At 38.5% G+C, this 18,420-nt stretch overlaps 1 protein-coding gene across 1 annotated transcript; it reads left to right on the top strand.

The window, feature by feature from the left end:
• Positions 1–9,100: 9,100 nt before the first annotated feature.
• On the top strand, positions 9,101–13,053 carry LOC115920336. The gene is made up of 2 exons (XM_030975959.1): positions 9,101–9,501; positions 12,108–13,053. Exons 1-2 carry the CDS (start codon positions 9,388–9,390, stop codon positions 12,315–12,317), a joined length of 324 nt encoding a protein of 107 aa, XP_030831819.1. The 5' UTR covers positions 9,101–9,387; the 3' UTR covers positions 12,318–13,053.
• The last annotated feature ends 5,367 nt before the right edge of the window (positions 13,054–18,420 follow it).

Below are 18,420 nucleotides of genomic sequence, written 5' to 3' on the forward strand. Positions count from 1 at the left end.
ATATTGTCTGTCATTGTTCTTAGAGCAGTTTGTTCATCATGAAGGTTAAACTAATATAGAAAAATAAAATAATAAAAATATAAGAAAATGTCAGTTTGTTACCTCAAATTCATCAACCTTTGACCACATTATTTATGTGTACATAGTGCAAATCTTAAAGGGATCGTTTAACAATGTTAAATCTGAGATACACGGCCCTACGTGTTATCAGTGTCTGTGATATGGTGTAATATTGAAGCCCTAAAAAAAATGCGCTTCAAAATGATCAAGAAGTGCCTCAAAAAAGTAAAAATCTTTGAGTGACCGGTTTTACCATACTCGTTTTTCCAAATAGACTGTAGTGTTATGAAAACAGTCAGGCGAACGGTTTTCAAAATTTGTAATTCCAATCATAAATATCTTGATAATCAGACAGGCGATCGGCTTGTAAAAGTCATGGGGTTCCTGACTGACCTAAAGGTTTATAATTATCATTGGATCATGAGCTAAATCCAGAATTTTATTTCAGAATCTGAGACAAAGTTACCGGATCCCTTTAAGCTAATTGCATTGTTTTATCTATTATTAGAAATCTATACAATATGTTTCACTTGTGTCAACGCATTCAATACCAGTGATATTTTCTGCCAAAGAATCAAAAGTGCAATCAATGAAGTAGGTCAATGAAGTAATGAACTGCATGTTGTCATTAGCCCTTGAGGGCATCAGAGCTGCCAATCAGTACGATTTTGGAAGTAAATACAACAGTACAATTTTTTTTTTAATAACAATTTTGTGTGTGTGCCATTTTCAATGGTTAATTGCCCATTCTCTCCTGTAAAGTATCCTACAAGCATCTCACATCGGCAATTTGGGGGATGTTCCTTGGTACAAAACCATGCATAATTAAACAATGATCCATACAAAATGTTTTTTCTGTATTTAAGAGCTTTGATCAATCAAAAACAGGATTTGGGGGGAAAAAAATAGGATTTTTTTTCAGTTGGGGTTGGTAGCTCTTGATCCGTGTATCAGTCCGTGTTTTTTTCTGTAAAATACAACTTTTCGGATTAAAGAATACAGTTTTTGAATTCCAGAGGTTGGCAGATCTGAGGTATACCTACATGTGATTTTACTGCCACTTCCTGTTAACCTTTGAATGTGAAACGTGTTTTAAAATGTCCTTTGTATTCATACATGTCATCCGGTGAGAGTGAATGTAAACATTTGATGAATGTTAATTGCATGTGCATGATACATGCTCATGGCAAGACAGGGCAATGTACCTTATATGAACTGCATAATTCCATTACTTCACTGGGTTTATTTACCCAGCGTGCTTGATCACTTTTACTTTATTTTATAATATGTCATGTTAACAGGACTACAAGAAAGTGCATGTGTACCCTAAAAAGTAAAAAAAAAATATGTATTTTTTGTTTTGGTATGGTCTCACAGCCCTGGGCCCCATTTCACAGAACTTGTCATCAGTGACAAATGACAGTTTTTGTAATAATCTAGTGAAATCCTTGCTTCTGATTGCTTATCAGCAGGTTTGTCACTGATTTTTGTCATTTGTCATTGAAAAAAGACTTTGTGAAATGAGTCCCAGGAGAGAAACGTTCCACATGTCTGACATTTAGTCTAATAACACGCAACCACAGTGAACTATCAACCGTGCCAAAGATATTTTGAAAACTATTCTCGACAATCTGGGAAATCCTTTTATTTATGCAATGCTGCTTCAAAAATGAAATAGAATCTCTTTTTGTTTTCAATCGGAGGACAGGGTCATGAATTTATTCATCTGTATTGCAATTATGCTGTCTTTTACTATAAATAATGTGAATGAACAGGCAGTTTCCTCATAGAAATTATGAAAATACATTGCATATTACTCCAAATTCACAAGTTTGTATTTATTTTGTACTTATTAACATTTTTTTCCTTTAAACATTACAATATGAAACACAATGTATATATATATATATATATTATATATGTAACAATGATTTCAACATAGAGTATACAGTAATAATTCAGATACGGAAGCAGGCGAAAACCGGAAAATCACAATTACCTGTGATACAGCTGTAATTGTCCCCCCCAAAAAAACAAAAAAAACAAAACAAAACAAAACAAAACAAAACAAACTTGTACATCTCAATGAAATGTTATTTATTAAATGATAGATGTTATCTTGATTGTTTTAAATTGATTTTATATTCTGAACCTCTCTCAATTCGTGTGTTGCTTACTCGTATTTCAAGCAAATATTTGTTCTTTCTGTGAAAGTATTTCATACTAGTACATGTGTGCATTAGATTTTACCTGCTTGAGAACTTGTATGTGCATATGAGTGCATGGTTCTACTTTGCGTATTTTATTTTTCATACTTATGCTCTGGTCAACATTTTATTGTGTAAATACAAATTAATTGACTCTCTTGCCCTTTTGTTTTGAATAAACAAAGTGATTTTCAATATTTTGGCATATTTTTATTGAATTCTTGATGTGTGGTGTCAAAGCTGCCAACTGTTCTCATTTTGGAGGAATAATTCTTACTTTTAGGGTCTACGTAGAACCCTAGATTCATATCTCTTACTTAAAATGTATGTGAATAAGCATACAAAGTACACCACATTTCCTAATTTTGCTTTGAAAGATTTGTATTTTCTCAGCCAAAGGCTGGCAGGTATACACTGTAGTATTAGTGTCTTGTTCAAGTTTGGAGTTAGGTTAAGCCAGTGTAGTTGAACCCTAACGTTGCATCATAATTTAGCCTAGGACCAATAAGGGTGTAACCACTTTTCTGCTACACACTTTACATACTTACATGTAACGTGATCACACAGACTTTCAAGAAATCGGCTTATTGATTATTCATTGAAAATTGAAATTAAGCATTAATTATCCATTCGTTTTCACTGGTAAAAGTTACAACTTACAAAAAATAAATAATCATAAACTTGGACAATTACAGTAATGGTAAAATACAATCATAACATCTTTAGTTGGGCAGGTTACAAGAAATCAGTTTTGTACGACGAGGGTGCCAATAGAGGGCGAGAGTAGAAAAGGACCAAAGGTAGGCAGAGGCCAGAGGAGGTGGGTAAAGCAGTGAAGAAAAGATGGAAAGAGAGAGTGAGCCAAGAGTTACAGGAAGTATGCAATGTAATTAAGCTGCGAGTATACCGACATAATGAGGATAGCTTAAAGGTACTATGTCCCTTTTGCAGCCAACCTCAAATGCTGTGGAACTTTGCAGGAATTATGAATATGTCATGTATGTCCTATCTGTGAAATTTAAACGTTAGCGGTGTCCTCATATTCAAATTATGCAAGGAAAACCGTTTACTTGCTAGACCTCACTGTCAGACACTATTGAGTGACTGACTGGCTTTTTTTCTTCTTTGGTAATAACATACATGAAAAGAGTTGTAAAGGGTACATGAGTATTTGTCTACATCAATAACCCACTTCTTGTGATGGCCAAGATTAAACTAATTGAATATTTGTGCAGCATAAAACGTATGACCATTCGGTACAATTGTCTGAAAATCAAGACTATTACTTTTGGGCTCTATAGCCCTAAAGTCGATTTGACAACTAATAGTCGTTATTTTCCCACTTGAAGACATTTTCAAGCCCCACCTTTTTTAGGGAAGTTCTAAATTAGTATTATCTTTCAAATGCAGTTGGAATTTAACTTTTTCATTTTTGGGGCCTGCAAATGGGACATAGTCCCTTTAATGCTTCGAGTTTCAATTAGTGGACATCAGATCGTAGGTGCTAATAAACAGGGGGAATACAATCAGTGCGAGCGAGTTTTTATCAAAGGTTCTGATGTGAGAGAAAAGCAAGGGTCAAACGAAAGGGAGGGGGGGGGGGGAAGGAGGAGAGGGCAACAGCATAGGCTACTACACATATTTACTCGGTAAGCCGATTTCAGAAAAAAATGATTAAGTTAACGAGACATGAGGTCTAATATGCCATTAGCCCATTGCTTTGCCCCCATAAAGTATTTATATGCAAAGAGAGAGAGATGAAAATAATTAATATAGGTTGAAGTAGCCAGCTTTAAGACTGAGGTGCAGAAAACACAGTTGCGCTAGAATTGCGGCCTGTTCTTTTAACCGCACATAGATTAGATCTTCCACAGCACTGTACATATATCTACAACTTCAAAGTACGAAGATACACCAACAACATGGTGGCCTACTTCAACAGAAGAAGAAAAAGAAGAAAATGAAAAGTGAAAAGTGAAAAGGAAGGGTGGGTGGACGGAAATAACTATAAGAGCGACTAACAAAGCAGAATTAGGGGGAGCTATAACAACGACAGTTTCTATTTTTGTGGGGGGGGGGGTATAAATATATACTGTATATTGACATCCTTTATTCCAACAAACGACCACCTCTCTCTCTCTCTCTCTCTCTCTCTCTCTCTCTCTCTCTCTCTCTCTCTAAATATCTACCTTTTCAAGTGTCTCCCCGTGACGTATGTATTGAGAGAAAAAAACAGCTCTAAGTGTGACAATACTTTCTATTTGTTTACTGGGTTTCTATTTGTTTTTACGGTATAGCAACGTTTCTTTTCTATTCTTCTTGGTGGTGTTTTTGTATTAAGCAGGCGGAAACGATACTCTATCTTATTTAATCATGTTTTAATATTAAATACCACATTATAGATTTTTAAAAGACAATAATAATGTACTGGAACATGAAATGGTTTTTAGCCAACACTGCGATTTATTCATATTGTAACATTTAAGCCGCAATATAAACTAACAATTTTATATTATACACTTGTTCATTTTTAATTAGTTTCTTTTGATGAAGATTTATCGCTCTTTTGTTCTGACATTCGTCAAAGTGCATGTAACAGTATGAAAAAGGACGTCCAAAAGAGACAGAACATTGTATTACTGTCCAGAACTGAAATGCATTTTGACTAGCTACCCACGGTGAAAAAATGTTATTAGATTTGGTTGTTTGTTAAGTCATTACAGAGCCTGAGATTCACATAAAATCGCTATTGATAATCGACGATTCCTAAAAGCAACTTCCACAAAAAGTTAATCTGTAAATTATATGTTAATCTATTAACGATAAACTTCGACAAGCTTTGGGACCTCAGGCCCGTACATACTAGGGGTTTGGGGGTTCGGGGCGCGAACCCCCCCCCCCCCCCCTTAAGAAAAGAAAAAGGATTTTTTTTTTTTGCTTTTTTTTTTTGTTGTTGCTGAAGTTGGGGGGGGGGGGTGGTGATTAAAACAAAATTTTGCTCTATAACCCTCCCCCCGCCCCCCGCTTGGTCGCTCTCTCGCAATGTCTCACTCTCACCTCTGACTCAAAGTTGTAACCCTAAGAACCCCCACTTTAAAAAAGCTTGTACGGGCTTGGACATTCTGCGAACCTGTCCCGCGCCTCTGGACAACATTCCCTTAATACATCAAGTCACAAGTCCATTGCATCAATTTCAGTCTTCCACAAAAACCTGAAAACTTTCCTCGTGACAAAATATACAATTGATTTATGTTTGTAACCATAGTAACGAAATGATAGCAGTAACTATGTATTCAATGTTTTTAAATCTATCTCATCATTGCATCTGATGTTAATGCATATGTTGTCCGTGTAATTTCTTGATTGTTGTGCGCCTTGGGTGCCATTCAATTATAGGCAAATGGTTATGTGCGCTATACAAATTTAATAATATAATTATAAAGGACAGTGTAAAACAAAATCTTTGTCAATTGTATTGATCTGGCCCATGAATATCGAGCCCTGAAGAATATTTTGTCTTCTACGTCTTCTTTTGCTAATCTTCAAAAGGCTATGCAGCCGATCACGAAGATCCGTAGAAAGATTACCAATTTCGTATGCAGGCACACTAAACACCGGGTTTACACCCTGCACTTTGCTTGTAGCGTATTAATGTTCATGGGGTGTGACTCTCCTACAGAATTAATGGGACCTTAACGTTCTAGTCTTATGAAGAGAGTGTTTTCCCCTTATAATTGAAACTTAAGTAAATGGAGAAGAAGGAAAAAAAAGATCACACCATTAGACGTGGAAGTCGGAGATGTCACCGATTGTTCGATGTTGTTTCTCAAAATATAGGGGATCCAAAGCCAGATACTTCGTACAGTATGTGTGACCAGGGGCGGCTATTTCCTTTCATGGCCGGGAGGACGAAATGCGAGGGACGAGGGAGCGTAGTGAGCGAGAGGGTCTAAGGTGACGGAAGTGACTACCCCCTTACAAATTTTTAAAGTTTTGTTTACAGATTTTCTACAATATTTACTTGTATATTTTGAAGGATATTATGCGAGGGAGCGTAGCGACAGAGCGAAAAGATTTTTGCAATTGTATTAGTCTAAACGCTGCATTCTTGGGCCCTCCAGAGCCTAAAAGTGTGCTGCAGTCTTTAGTCAGTATTTGCTATACATTTTTGAGGGGGGACTTTTTCAAATTTCCGAGGGAGCGATCCCCCCTAAACAAATTGAGGAGAGACATGTCCCCCGTCCCCCGGGATCACCGCCCCTGTGTGTGACTGAAGAGACCCTTACAAAACAACGGGAATTATAATATTACAAGGCTTGCATACTGAATAATATTCCCTGTACACAAAGAAAGAAAAATACACAATATAGACAGAGACATCACCCCTAAACTCAGGCCTAAATTTCAACCTTGGTCATCACGTCTGTTGACGTCTTTTTTCTTCTTTTTCGAGGTGAAAATATTTCAACAAGGTGAGGTTTAATGACGTCATCGACATTTGTAACGCCTGCATTGTTAATAGAGTAGTGTCTAGTGGGACTTTACAAAAACATACTCGTACTGAAAGAATTTAATGGATCGGATTTAAAACTGTCAATAAAAGACGAGAAGCTATCACAATGAACTTGAAAATGTTCTCAGAGAGATAAAGACTGTCTGGAAGAGAGACCCGGGAATGTATGTCACTTATTGTTCGGATTGTTTGACTCGTCTGCTCATTTCACTGCAAAGGAAAATAAAGATTGAACCAAAAAAAAACATGATCCTGTGCTCACTCACAATGAAAATGTACAGTCATTATTCGTTACGCGCCAAAAGGTATCTTCCCTACACTGCAAATTCGTTGTGTATTTTTTTAAAACACAACTTTACGCAACCCCTGTGTGAGGAGAGAACCACACAATGTTGCGTAAATTCGTTACACAAAGAATTTACAGTGTAGGAGTACTAGCCAGAATTTCGAATCAGCCATTTTGGACAACTGGCACGTCATATTCGGACATAGGCCTAGATGTTGTCTAGTTTGTAATTAATACATCTCATCTAACATATTTTATGAGAAAATTTCATTTTAAATTTAGTAAAATATAAAACAAAATTTGCTCGCTTTCTTCGCTCGCTCGTGGAAAATGTAGAAACTAGGAAGTTGATGTTGGGATAATTTATATAGGAAGCGAAATTGTACCCCCACCACTGGGTAGCCTACTTACTTATTCAGGTCATTCTGTCTTTCTTTATTTCACGGACCACGATAGGGAAACATTTGAGACTAGGACTGTGGATCTGAGCCTGTCCCAAAATATTGTAGTTATAATAAAACCAATACAACACCAACAAAATTGACCATTTTATGTTACACAAGACATTTTATTAAAAAATATGAGACTATACGAGTATAGCCGTCGGCATTAGCCTCCAGAGCCCCCGAAATATGCATTTTTACAAAGATATTTGATTTGATTTGATTTGATTTGATTTCTGCATTTTTCCAAATAAAATAACTGAATAACAAAGAACATATAAACGTTAGTTATAATACAAAATATAAAAACAATAATAACTTCACTGATGTCAAAATGTTTTTGACGAAATTTAATATTTCTATAACATATTATTATACATTTAAAGTATTATCCAAACTATCTGTTGAAAAAGTGCAGGAGACCGCAATCATAAGCGATGCTTGACTAGGATGGCGGCCTAAAAAAAAATAGTAAGGTAAAACTTAAAATGAAAAAGTATACATGCATTGAATCAATAATCAGGATTTTAGGGGCGTTTTGGGGTTACATTTCAAAGATTGAAAAATAAAAATTGTAAGAATAAGAATTACTTTAATTCTATTTTCAGGTAAAATACAATTAAAGATAATCCCAAGATTGAAGAAGAAAAAGAAAAGTTTCCACGCAACTCGTAAACAAACAAATCAAAAATAGACACAACAATTACAATACACTATAGGCCTACATGTCAACGATTGAAAAAGAAATATTTGAAAGAATAAGAATGACTTTAATTCTATTTCCAGGAAAAATACATAGTAGAGATAATTTCTTAAGAACCCTCGATGAAAAGAAATCGAGAAATCCCTAGATAGTATACTATTATTTACCGCCCACTTAAAGCGTTGGTCACATCCCACCGTGCGTGTTTTTAGTCCGTACGGTTTTTGGTGAGGCCACGGCCGCCACGTTTTTCTGAAAACGTAGAGAGGGATTGGCAAAGGCAGGGAGGGAGTACCGGCAACGCGCGTTACACGCACTGTGGCGAATCGGTAGCCCGAACGCAGCCCGAACGCAGCGAAAGTTCCTCGTGCACTAAAAGTGCTACGGTGTGTCTGCGTGCTCGCAAATCCGTACGGAGGCGGTACTCATCACGTACGGATACCCACATTTTGCCCACGTTTTTGCACGTAGACAGCACGCACTTGCAAGTACGGCGGGATGTGACCACCGCATTATTCAGGCATATCCACACCCGTGAAAGGCCTAGCCGAAATAAAAAAAAGCCTCTATAGCACAGTGCCGTCTTCAAAGATCGAATACCCAAATATGGGCATCCATGACGATTCAAAAGAAAACGTCACTCTTTTCAAGGAGCCGATTTCGCTCTGTCTATGACGATGTAATTAGCATATTGTTATTTAAATCAGGGTTGGATTTAATCCTTTCTTCTCGTCTGATGATGCGGAGCGAGCTCGCCTCTTCCTCATGAGAGCAGGATAGAGTACCAGAATGATAGTTGGTCTTGGTTCACTGGTTTATTCGCAGACGTAGCGATGCATCATCGTTTAATTTAAGAATACAAAGAAAAGTATCAGTGTTTTTCCCCAAAACAGAGCAAAATGTTTCCCTGGTTTCGGTCTGGACGCCGGCCGGCTCCTCGGGATTATATAAATCGGAAGAGTCTAGACCAGAGAGTCATCAGAACTCGACGAGACCTAGACAAGATAGGAACTACCTTCCTGCAAATCTTCAAGATCTATAGCGACGCCACACGGGACAACATCAATCTCGACCTTCAGTAACAGACAACCTACTGTCTTGAATCAGCTTCCCCGACATCGTCATACGTATAAATCTTTGTATTATTAAGATTTTCTCGAGATACGGCAGCGAAGATGAAGACGATCGCCGTCCTTTTCATCACCGCGATGACTCTTCTCTTAAAGATTCGAGGCCCACCCGCAAAGGCCAAAGATGTCCGACGAGAGCGACGAGGAGCAGATGATGACGTAAGTTTTACAAGATCTCTTCAATATGTATATTTGTTGTCTGTTTTTATGTTGTAAATGTTCTTTTTAAATTATATTTGTGTCCCCTTTCATTATCCCAAAACCATTCTCCCATTTACTATTGTGCCTATAACCCCCCCCCCCCCCTCTTTTTATTCTTATTGTTTAGCTTTTAAAGAAGAAAATAGTGGATAATCCATTGGATGTTTAAAGGTTTTAAATACCTGAAAGTCACTTGGTGGTTCTCATGATATTAGCATTGAAAACTTTCTATTATTGTAGTATTGATATCGGTCGATTTTACTCCTATTCAACAAGTAATCTGTGTCAATTAATCATTTGTAGTTTATCGTCTTTATCTACGATACCAAACAAACTTATTCGTTATCGTCGAGGTATAGATCTACATCGTACAATTATTTTTTCATCCATCGACATTTTCACCTGGTCCCATTTGGCCTGTCAATATGTTTTCACTTTATTTTGAAATGAATACAGACGTAACAAGTTTGGCGGTCATTATTTTAGGCGTGAGATATACTTACAAATATCGAGACTCAAAAACCTTACAAAACTTATACTTAGAAGGTAGTTGCACTTTTTTTTGTTTGATACAAAATTGGTTGTTACACAATTTCCTTTCTTCAGATGATGCAACGTATATACCAATACATTGTGTGCGGGCAAGCACTGAATCCAATGACCGGGGTAATAGTATATTATGGAATCACAACTTGGTGTGAAAACCATTTCGTATTTGTGGACTTATAAACGTTGACCTTTTATACTAGAGTGGACATAACAAAGACCAAACAGTTATCCGTGACTGTCTTGTCTTAGATTGGTGCTATTTATTCAAAACTCTCAAGGTTGGTCACATAACTATATAAGATTCCAATTTTCTTCATTTCTCTCTCTTGATCTAAACGAAACTTCCGATTCATATTTGTGTGAAAGAGGTTGTCAATCGTGCTCCTTATTATAACACGGACATGTGAGCAATTGATTTTTTTTAAAGCTGGAATTTTAAACCGCGTTGTTGTCTACAAGATGACTCGTTACAATTTAAAGGCCCGGTCACACAGCCTTTCGCGTCTGTATCGCGGGTAAAATTTCGCGATTTTTTTTTGCCCGCGGTTGCCCGTGGTGGAAAATGTGCAAAATTGGCTTACCCGCGGTTTACCCGTGGTATGCCCGCGGAACAGACGCCGGCGACTGTTCCGCGTCCTTATCGCGGGTGAAGCGCGGCGGTACCGCGGCCTACCACGCTTACACGCGGTACACACGCTAATGCACGTGGTAACAACGCGGTACAGACGCGGAACAAACGTGCTATGACCGTGCTCCACCCGCGATTACCCGCTAAAATTTCGCGTCCAATTCCGCGTGTAACCACGTCTTAACCGCGGCCGTAGCACGTCCTAGCACGTTCGTTCCGCGTCTGTACCGCGTCTTTACCGCGTGTGTACCACGTGTACCGCCCGCGATTACCCGCGGTCTAAATTTTTGGGCAGCCCAAAACTTTTTCGCGCGGCCAACCGCGTGTGAATTTCTTACCGCGTGTAACGACGGGTAAAGTACGGCTGTATCGCGTCTTTATCGCGACCTCAAGCGTCCAACAGCGTCTGCTTCACGGGCAGAAATTTTTGGCCGTGATTCGGCCGCGATACGCCCGTGGAGGGCTGTGTGACCGGGCCTTAAGTAAAATAATAGAAAAAGAAAATAAACATATTTCAGAGTAGGCTGGGAACTATTGACAATGTGGGTGGATTTCCCACGCAGAGTTGTTTGGTTCGTCCTTGTCCTGCGAGGCAATGAAAACAAAAAAAGACAATTCATAAATGGCAGACTAAATAAAAAAAAAACGATGCAACAATGAAATATATTCACACCTTTGTAAATTGTGGGAATTCCGGTTGGTGATTATATCCAACCACATCGTAAAGGATATCAGTCCATGCGAATATCATGAACAATTATATCAAAAGAAAAAGAATAATACACCGCCGTGTTAGTTAGTTTTTGGATATATTTATTTTTATGAAAAAATTGTCATGTCCACCCCTACCAGGCGCGTACGCAGGATTTTTTTCAAGGGGAGGGGGGGGGGGGTTAACATTTATAAATCAGGCCGAAAATTTCGCAACGACTCAGCCAGCCGCTGATTAAGCGGGGGGGGGGGGGGGGGGGGGGGTAAGAGGACACTTTTTTTTTGTCTCGAAATTTGAAAATTTGACATTGTGCTCCGTTGGGGGGGGGGGTAAGGTCAACTTTTTTAGGTTACCCATGGGGATTTTTTTTTTTTTTTTTTTTTTGGTAATAAAAAAAAGGGGGGGGGGTTAGGGGGGTTTGGGGGGGTTTATACACATAAAAATACCAAAGGGGGGTGGTTAACCCCTAACCCCCCCCCCCCCCCCTGTGTACGCGTCTGACCCCTACTATAGCTATTTTATTTCTAATTTTTATCACCTTTAATTCAAAGAAGTCGTTTCCAATTTAGATTCTCGGTCGTTGCGTTTAAAAGTGAATAAATTTTATTTCCCCTCTTCTAAATGACTTGTGCTCATGACATTAATTAGATTCATTTTGTATATCGTTATGATTAGAACGGCTACGTGTACGTACCTGCTTCCGCCATGGAGGCTGAGAGTGAGGGCGCTTTCCAGTCTGACATCATGATGACGGATGAACAATGGGCCAGTCTCTGGGCTATGCTCGGTGATAACGTCCAAGGCAATGGTGGTGATGCGGGTAGGAGGAGAAAGAACTGGGTGTATTTTCCCAGCATGCTTGATCACTTGTACTTTATTTTATAATATGTCATGTTAACAGGACTACAAGAAAGTGCATGTGTACCCTAAAAAGTAATAAAAAATATGTATTTTTTGTTTTGGTATGGTCTCACAGCCCTGGGCCCCATTTCACAAAACTTGTCATCAGTGACAAATACAGTTTTTGTAATAATCTAGTGAAATCCTTGCTTCTGATTGCTTATCAGCAGGTTTGTCATTGATTTTTGTCATTTGTCATTGAAAAAGACTTTGTGAAATGAGTCCCAGGAGAGAAACGTTCCACATGTCTGACATTTAGTCTAATAACACGCAACCACAGTGAACTATCAACCGTGCCAAAGATATTTTGAAAACTATTCTCGACAATCTGGGAAATCCTTTTATTTATGCAATGCTGCTTCAAAAATGAAATAGAATCTCTTTTTGTTTTCAATCGGAGGACAGGGTCATGAATTTATTCATCTGTATTGCAATTATGCTGTCTTTTACTATAAATAATGTGAATGAACAGGCAGTTTCCTCATAGATATTATGAAAATACATTGCATATTACTCCCAGTTCACAATTTTGTATTTATTTTGTATTTATTAACATTTTTTTTCCTTTAAACATTACAATATGAAACACAATGTATATATATATATTATATATGTAACAATGATTTCAACATAGAGTATACAGTAATAATTCAGATACGGAAGGAGGCGAAAACCCGAAAATCACAATTACCTGTGATACAGCTGTAAATGCCCCCCCCCCCCCCCAAAAAAAAAAAAAAAAAAAAACTAGAACATCTCACTGAAATGTTATTTATTAAATGATAGATGTTATCTTGATTGTTTTAAATTGATTTTATATTCTGAACCTCTCTCAATTCGTGTGTTGCTTACTCGTATTTCAAGCAAATATTTGTTCTTTCTGTGAAAGTATTTCATACTAGTACATGTGTGCATTAGATTTTACCTGCTTGAGAACTTGTATGTGCATATGAGTGCATGGTTCTACTTTGCATATTTTATTTTTCATACTTATGCTCTGGTCAACATTTTATTGTGTAAATACAAATTAATTGACTCTCTTGCCCTTTGTTTTGTTTTGAATAAACAAAGTGATTTTCAACATATTGGTATTTTTTTATTGAATTCTTGATGTGTGGTGTCATAGCTGCCAACTGTTCTCATTTTGGAGGAATAATTCTTACTTTTAGGTCTACGTAGAACCCTAGATTCATATCTCTTACTTAAAATGTATGTGAATAAGCATACAAAGTACACCACATTTCCTAATTTTGCTTTGAAAGATTTGTATTTTCTCAGCCAAAGGCTGGCAGGTATACACTGTACAGAGTGAGTCAAAAAAAGTTTACACCTAGACAATTGCTAATTATTTTAAAAATCATTTGTGAACAGTAAATGATTATACATCATATGAAAGAGTGTTTTATCCCAAATCATTTGGTACCATTTTTGTGTTCGCGCTTGGATGAACACGAGGCATTGTTTGCGAGAGTGTAAAAATCGACTTGCGCCAAAGTTGCTTATGTGATGTTTGAATAAAACAATTTGGATTTGGGTATTAATTCGGTCTTTGCAGATCCAAATAACATCCCTAACAAAATTAATCATGCCACACATATCAAATATCAAATATCAACGAACATTTGTGCGCGTGTGTGTGGGTGGTGTGACTTTGCCCTTTGCAAAAAGCATATGCAATGCATCAGGGGCGTACGCAGGGGGGGTGTTTTGGGGGTTCAAACCCCCCCTTTGGTATTTCGATGTATGTAAACCCCCCTAAAAAAAACCTAAACCCCCCCCCCCCCTTTGTTTTTTTTTTTGTTTGTTTGTTTTTTTTTTTTTATAAAAAAAAAAAAAAAAAAAAAAAAAAAAAAAAATTATACCCACGGCCAACCTAAATAAGGTGACCTTACCCCCCCCCCATACGTAAAAAATGTCAAATTTTGAAATTTTGAGACCAAAAAAAAAAAAAAAGTGTCCGCTTACCCCCCCCCCCCCCCCCCCCCCCCCACTGAGCGACTTTTCTGCCGGCTGAGTCGTTGCGATTTTTTTTGGCCTCCAAAAAAAAAAAAAAAAAAAAGTGTCCGCTTACCCCCCCCCCCCCCCCCCCCCCCCCCCCCCCCCCACTTAGCGACTTTTCTGCTGGCTGAGTCGTTGCGATTTTTTTTTGGCCTCCCCCCCCCCCCCCCCCCCCCCCCCCCACTGAGCGACTTTTCGGCCGGCGCGATTTTTCAAATTTTCGGGAGCAAAATATTTTAAAACCCCCCCCTTGAAAAAATCCTGCGTACGCCCCTGCAATGCATTTCATCTGATACATTTAATTCATTCTCTCACTCCATTAATCCCAACACAATACAGACTGTACGCATCACTTTGGCGCAAGTCGATTTTTGCACTCTCGCAAACAACGCTTCGTGTTCATACAAGCGTGAACACATACAACACAAAATGATACCAAATGATTTGGAATAAAACACTCTTTCATAAGATGTATAATAATTCACTGTTCATAGATGATTTTTAAAATAATTAGCAATTTTCTAGGTGTAAACTTTTTTTTGACTCACATGGTAGTATTAGTGTCTTGTTCAAGTTTGGAGTTGGGTTAAGCCAGTGTAGTTGAACCCTAACGTTGCATCATAATTTAGCCTAGGACCAATAAGGGTGTAACCACTTTTCTGCTACACACTTTACATACTTACATGTAACGTGATCACACAGACTTTCAAGAAATTGGCTTATTGATTATTCATTGAAAATTGAAATTAAGCATTAATTATCCATTCGTTTTCACTGGTAAAAGTTACAACTTACAAAAAATAAATAATCATAAACTTGGACAATTACAGTAATGGTAAAATACAATCATAACATCTTTAGTTGGGCAGGTTACAAGAAATCAGTTTTGTATGACGAGGGTGCCAATAGAGGGCGAGAGTAGAAAAGGACCAAAGGTAGGCAGAGGCCCGCCCGCCCCCCCCCCCCCCCCCCCCCCCACCTCTGTGTTATTTAGGGTACGCATATGCTCGTTCCCTCTTTTTGAAAGCACCCCCTATCTGAGGACTGCCAACATTTCCGAACCCCCCTTTCGCGGGCTTTTTGCGGGCTTTTCTTGCCTTGGAGACCCCCCTAAATCATGAAAAATACTCAATGTACCCCCCTAAATTCGGAATAATTTCTCAGGAGTCCAAAGAAATGAGAGAAAAAAAGAACCCCCCCCCCCTTTTTTTTAAAGAAATCTCCGGGTGAAAAGTTAATACACCCCTTTTTTTTTTTTACAATTCTCGGGCCGGACTTTGTCGCACGAAAAGTACCCCTTTACCGGACATTTTGGTAACACGCATGGGATCATTCCGACCTCTGAGTGGGGGGGGGGGGGGGGGCAGAGGAGGTGGGTAGAGCAGTGAAGAAAAGATGGAAAGAGAGAGTGAGCCAAGAGTTACAGCAAGTATGCAATGTAATTTAGCTGCGTATACCGACATAATGATGATAACTTGATGCTTCGAGTTTCAATTAGTGGACATCAGATCGTAGGTGATAATAAACAGGGGGAATACAATCGGTGCGAGCGAGTTTTTGTCAAAGGTTCTGATGTGAGAGAAAAGCAAGGGTCAAACGAAAGGGAGGGGGGAGGAGGAGAGGGCGACAGCATAGGCTACTACACATCATTACTCGGTAAGCCGATTTCAGAAAAAAATAATTAAGTTAACGAGACATGAGGTCTGATATGCCATTAGTCCATTGCTGTGCCCCCATAAAGTATTTATATGCAAGGAGAGAGAGAGAGAGAGGTGAAAATAATTAATATAGGTTGAAGTAGCCAGCTTTAATGGTACTATGTCCCTTTTGCAGCCAACCTCAAATTCTGTAGAACTTTGCAGGAATTATGAATATGTCATGTATGTCCTACCTGTGAAATTTAAACGTTAGCAGTGTCCTAATATTCAAATTATGCAGGGAAACCCGTTTACTTGCTAGACTTCACTGTCAGACACTATTGAATGACTGACTGGCTTTTCTTCTTCTTTGGTAATAACATACATAAAATGAGCTGTAAAGGGTACATGAGCATTTGTCTACATCAATAACCCACTTCTTGTGATGGTCAAAATTAAACAGATTGAACCTTTGCGCAGCATAAAAGGGTATGACCATTCGGTTCAATGGTCTGAAAATCAAGACTATTACTTATTGGCTCTATAGCTCCTAAGTCGATTTGACAACTAATAGTCGTTACTTTCCCACTTGAAGACGTTTTCAAGCCCCATCTTTTTGAGGGAAGTTCTAAATTATTATTATCTTTCAAATGCCGTTAGAATTTAACTTTTTCCTTTTTTTGGCCTGCAAATGGGACATAGTACCTTTAAGACTGAGGTGCAGAAAACACAGTTGCGCTAGGATTGCGCCTGTTCTTTTTAACCGCACAAAGATAGATTAGATCTTTCACAGCACTGTAGCCTACACAGGCGCGTACGCACGGGGGGGGGGGGTCAGGGTTGAACCCCCTTCAGTTTTTTAAAATGTGTGTACTTTGGAGCAACCCCCCCCCCCCTTAGTCCCTTAGTGATTTTTTTTAAATTTTGTTTTAATAACAACATTTAAAAAAATTATTAAAATGGCTGACCTAAAAAAGGTGACCTTACCCCCCCCCCCCCCCCGGCCCGGCCCGCCCCCCCCCCCCCCCCCAACGGAACAAAATGTCAAATTCTCAAATTTCGAGACCAAAAAAAAATTAAAATAGTGTCCTCTTATCCCCCCACCCCCGCTTATTCAGCGGCTGGCTCAGTCATTTTTAAATTTTGCCCGATTTAAAAATGTTAACCCCCCCCCCCCCCCCTTGAAAAAATCCTGCGTACGCTACTGAGCCTACATGCACAACTTCAAAGCACGAAGATACATCAACAACATGGTGGCCTACTTCAACAGAAGAAGAAAAAGAAGAAAATGAAAAGTGAAAAGGAAGGGTGGGTGGACGGAAATAAGAGCGACTAACAAAGCAGAATTAGGGGGAGCTATAACAACGACAGTTTCTATTTTTTGTTATAGCAAGCTTTCGATTTTACGCACCGTGAGCTACTACGCGTGACGTTATATTTATCCCCTGCGCATGCGTGACCTTCTGGGCCCGCGTTCCCTTCTAAATCACACGACTAGAGTCGGGGGCAATTTCTGTGAATCCCCGTCGCCATGAAAACGTCAACGTGAGTGCAGTTTCATCAGCTTCTTTTATGTTATTCTTTGTTTTTATTATTCTATTATTTCCTCTTGCTATCGTTTGTTTCTTTTTCTACCACCTTTTCTTATGTTATTCTTTGCTTTATCATTCTATTACTTAGTCTTTCTGTCTTTCCTTATGTTATTCTTTGTTTCTTCCTTCTATAACCTTCTTTTATGTTATTCTTCGTTTCGATCATTATGTCACTTCCTCTTTTTATCTTTCCTTATGTTATTCTTTGTTTTATAATTCTATCTATTTCTCTTTCTGTCTTTCATTATGGTATTCCATGTGTCTCCCTTCTATCACCTTCTTTTATGTTATTCTTCGTTTTTATCATTTCCTCTTGCTATCCTTTGTATATTCTCCTATCACTTTCTCTTTATGTCTTTCCTTGTGTTATTTTTTGTTTTATTATTCTAATTTTCTATTTCTGTCATCCTTACGTTATTCTTCGTATCAGATTTTCGTGCACTGTGAATTTATGCCCTGATTTAATCACATGATCTCAAAAATTGGTCACGTGACCAATTTTTGACTTTTCACGACGGTGCACCGTCGTGAAAAGTCGAAAGCACTGCCGCGAAGGGAACGGACGTGAGCTGCGCGACGTCTCCACGCTCCAGTACCTCGTAGTAGCCGACGTCGGGTGCCTAAATCGAAAGCTCGCTAATATGGGGGGGGGGGGGGGGGGGGTATAAATATATACTGTATATTGACATCCTTTATTCCAACAAACGACCACCCCCTCTCTCTCTCTCTCTCTCTCTCTCTCTCAATATATACCTTTTCGAGTGTCTCCCCGTGACCTATATTTGTATTGAAGAAAAAAAACACCTCTAAGTGTGACAATACTTTCTATTTGTTTACTGGGTTTCTACTTGTTTTTACAGT

The sequence above is a fragment of the Strongylocentrotus purpuratus genome, unplaced genomic scaffold, assembly GCF_000002235.5.
Source record: "Strongylocentrotus purpuratus isolate Spur 01 unplaced genomic scaffold, Spur_5.0 spur5_scaffold_8, whole genome shotgun sequence".
In the NCBI taxonomy this organism is placed as follows: Eukaryota; Metazoa; Echinodermata; class Echinoidea; order Camarodonta; family Strongylocentrotidae; genus Strongylocentrotus; species Strongylocentrotus purpuratus.

Excerpts from the sequence above, each read along its gene's own strand:
- LOC115920336 (XM_030975959.1), top strand. The coding sequence starts at position 9,388 with ATGAAGACGATCGCCGTCCTTTTCATCACCGCGATGACTCTTCTCTTA. Across the intron at positions 9,502-12,107 it reads GACGAGGAGCAGATGATGAC|AACGGCTACGTGTACGTACC; the intron begins GTAAGTTTTACA and ends CGTTATGATTAG.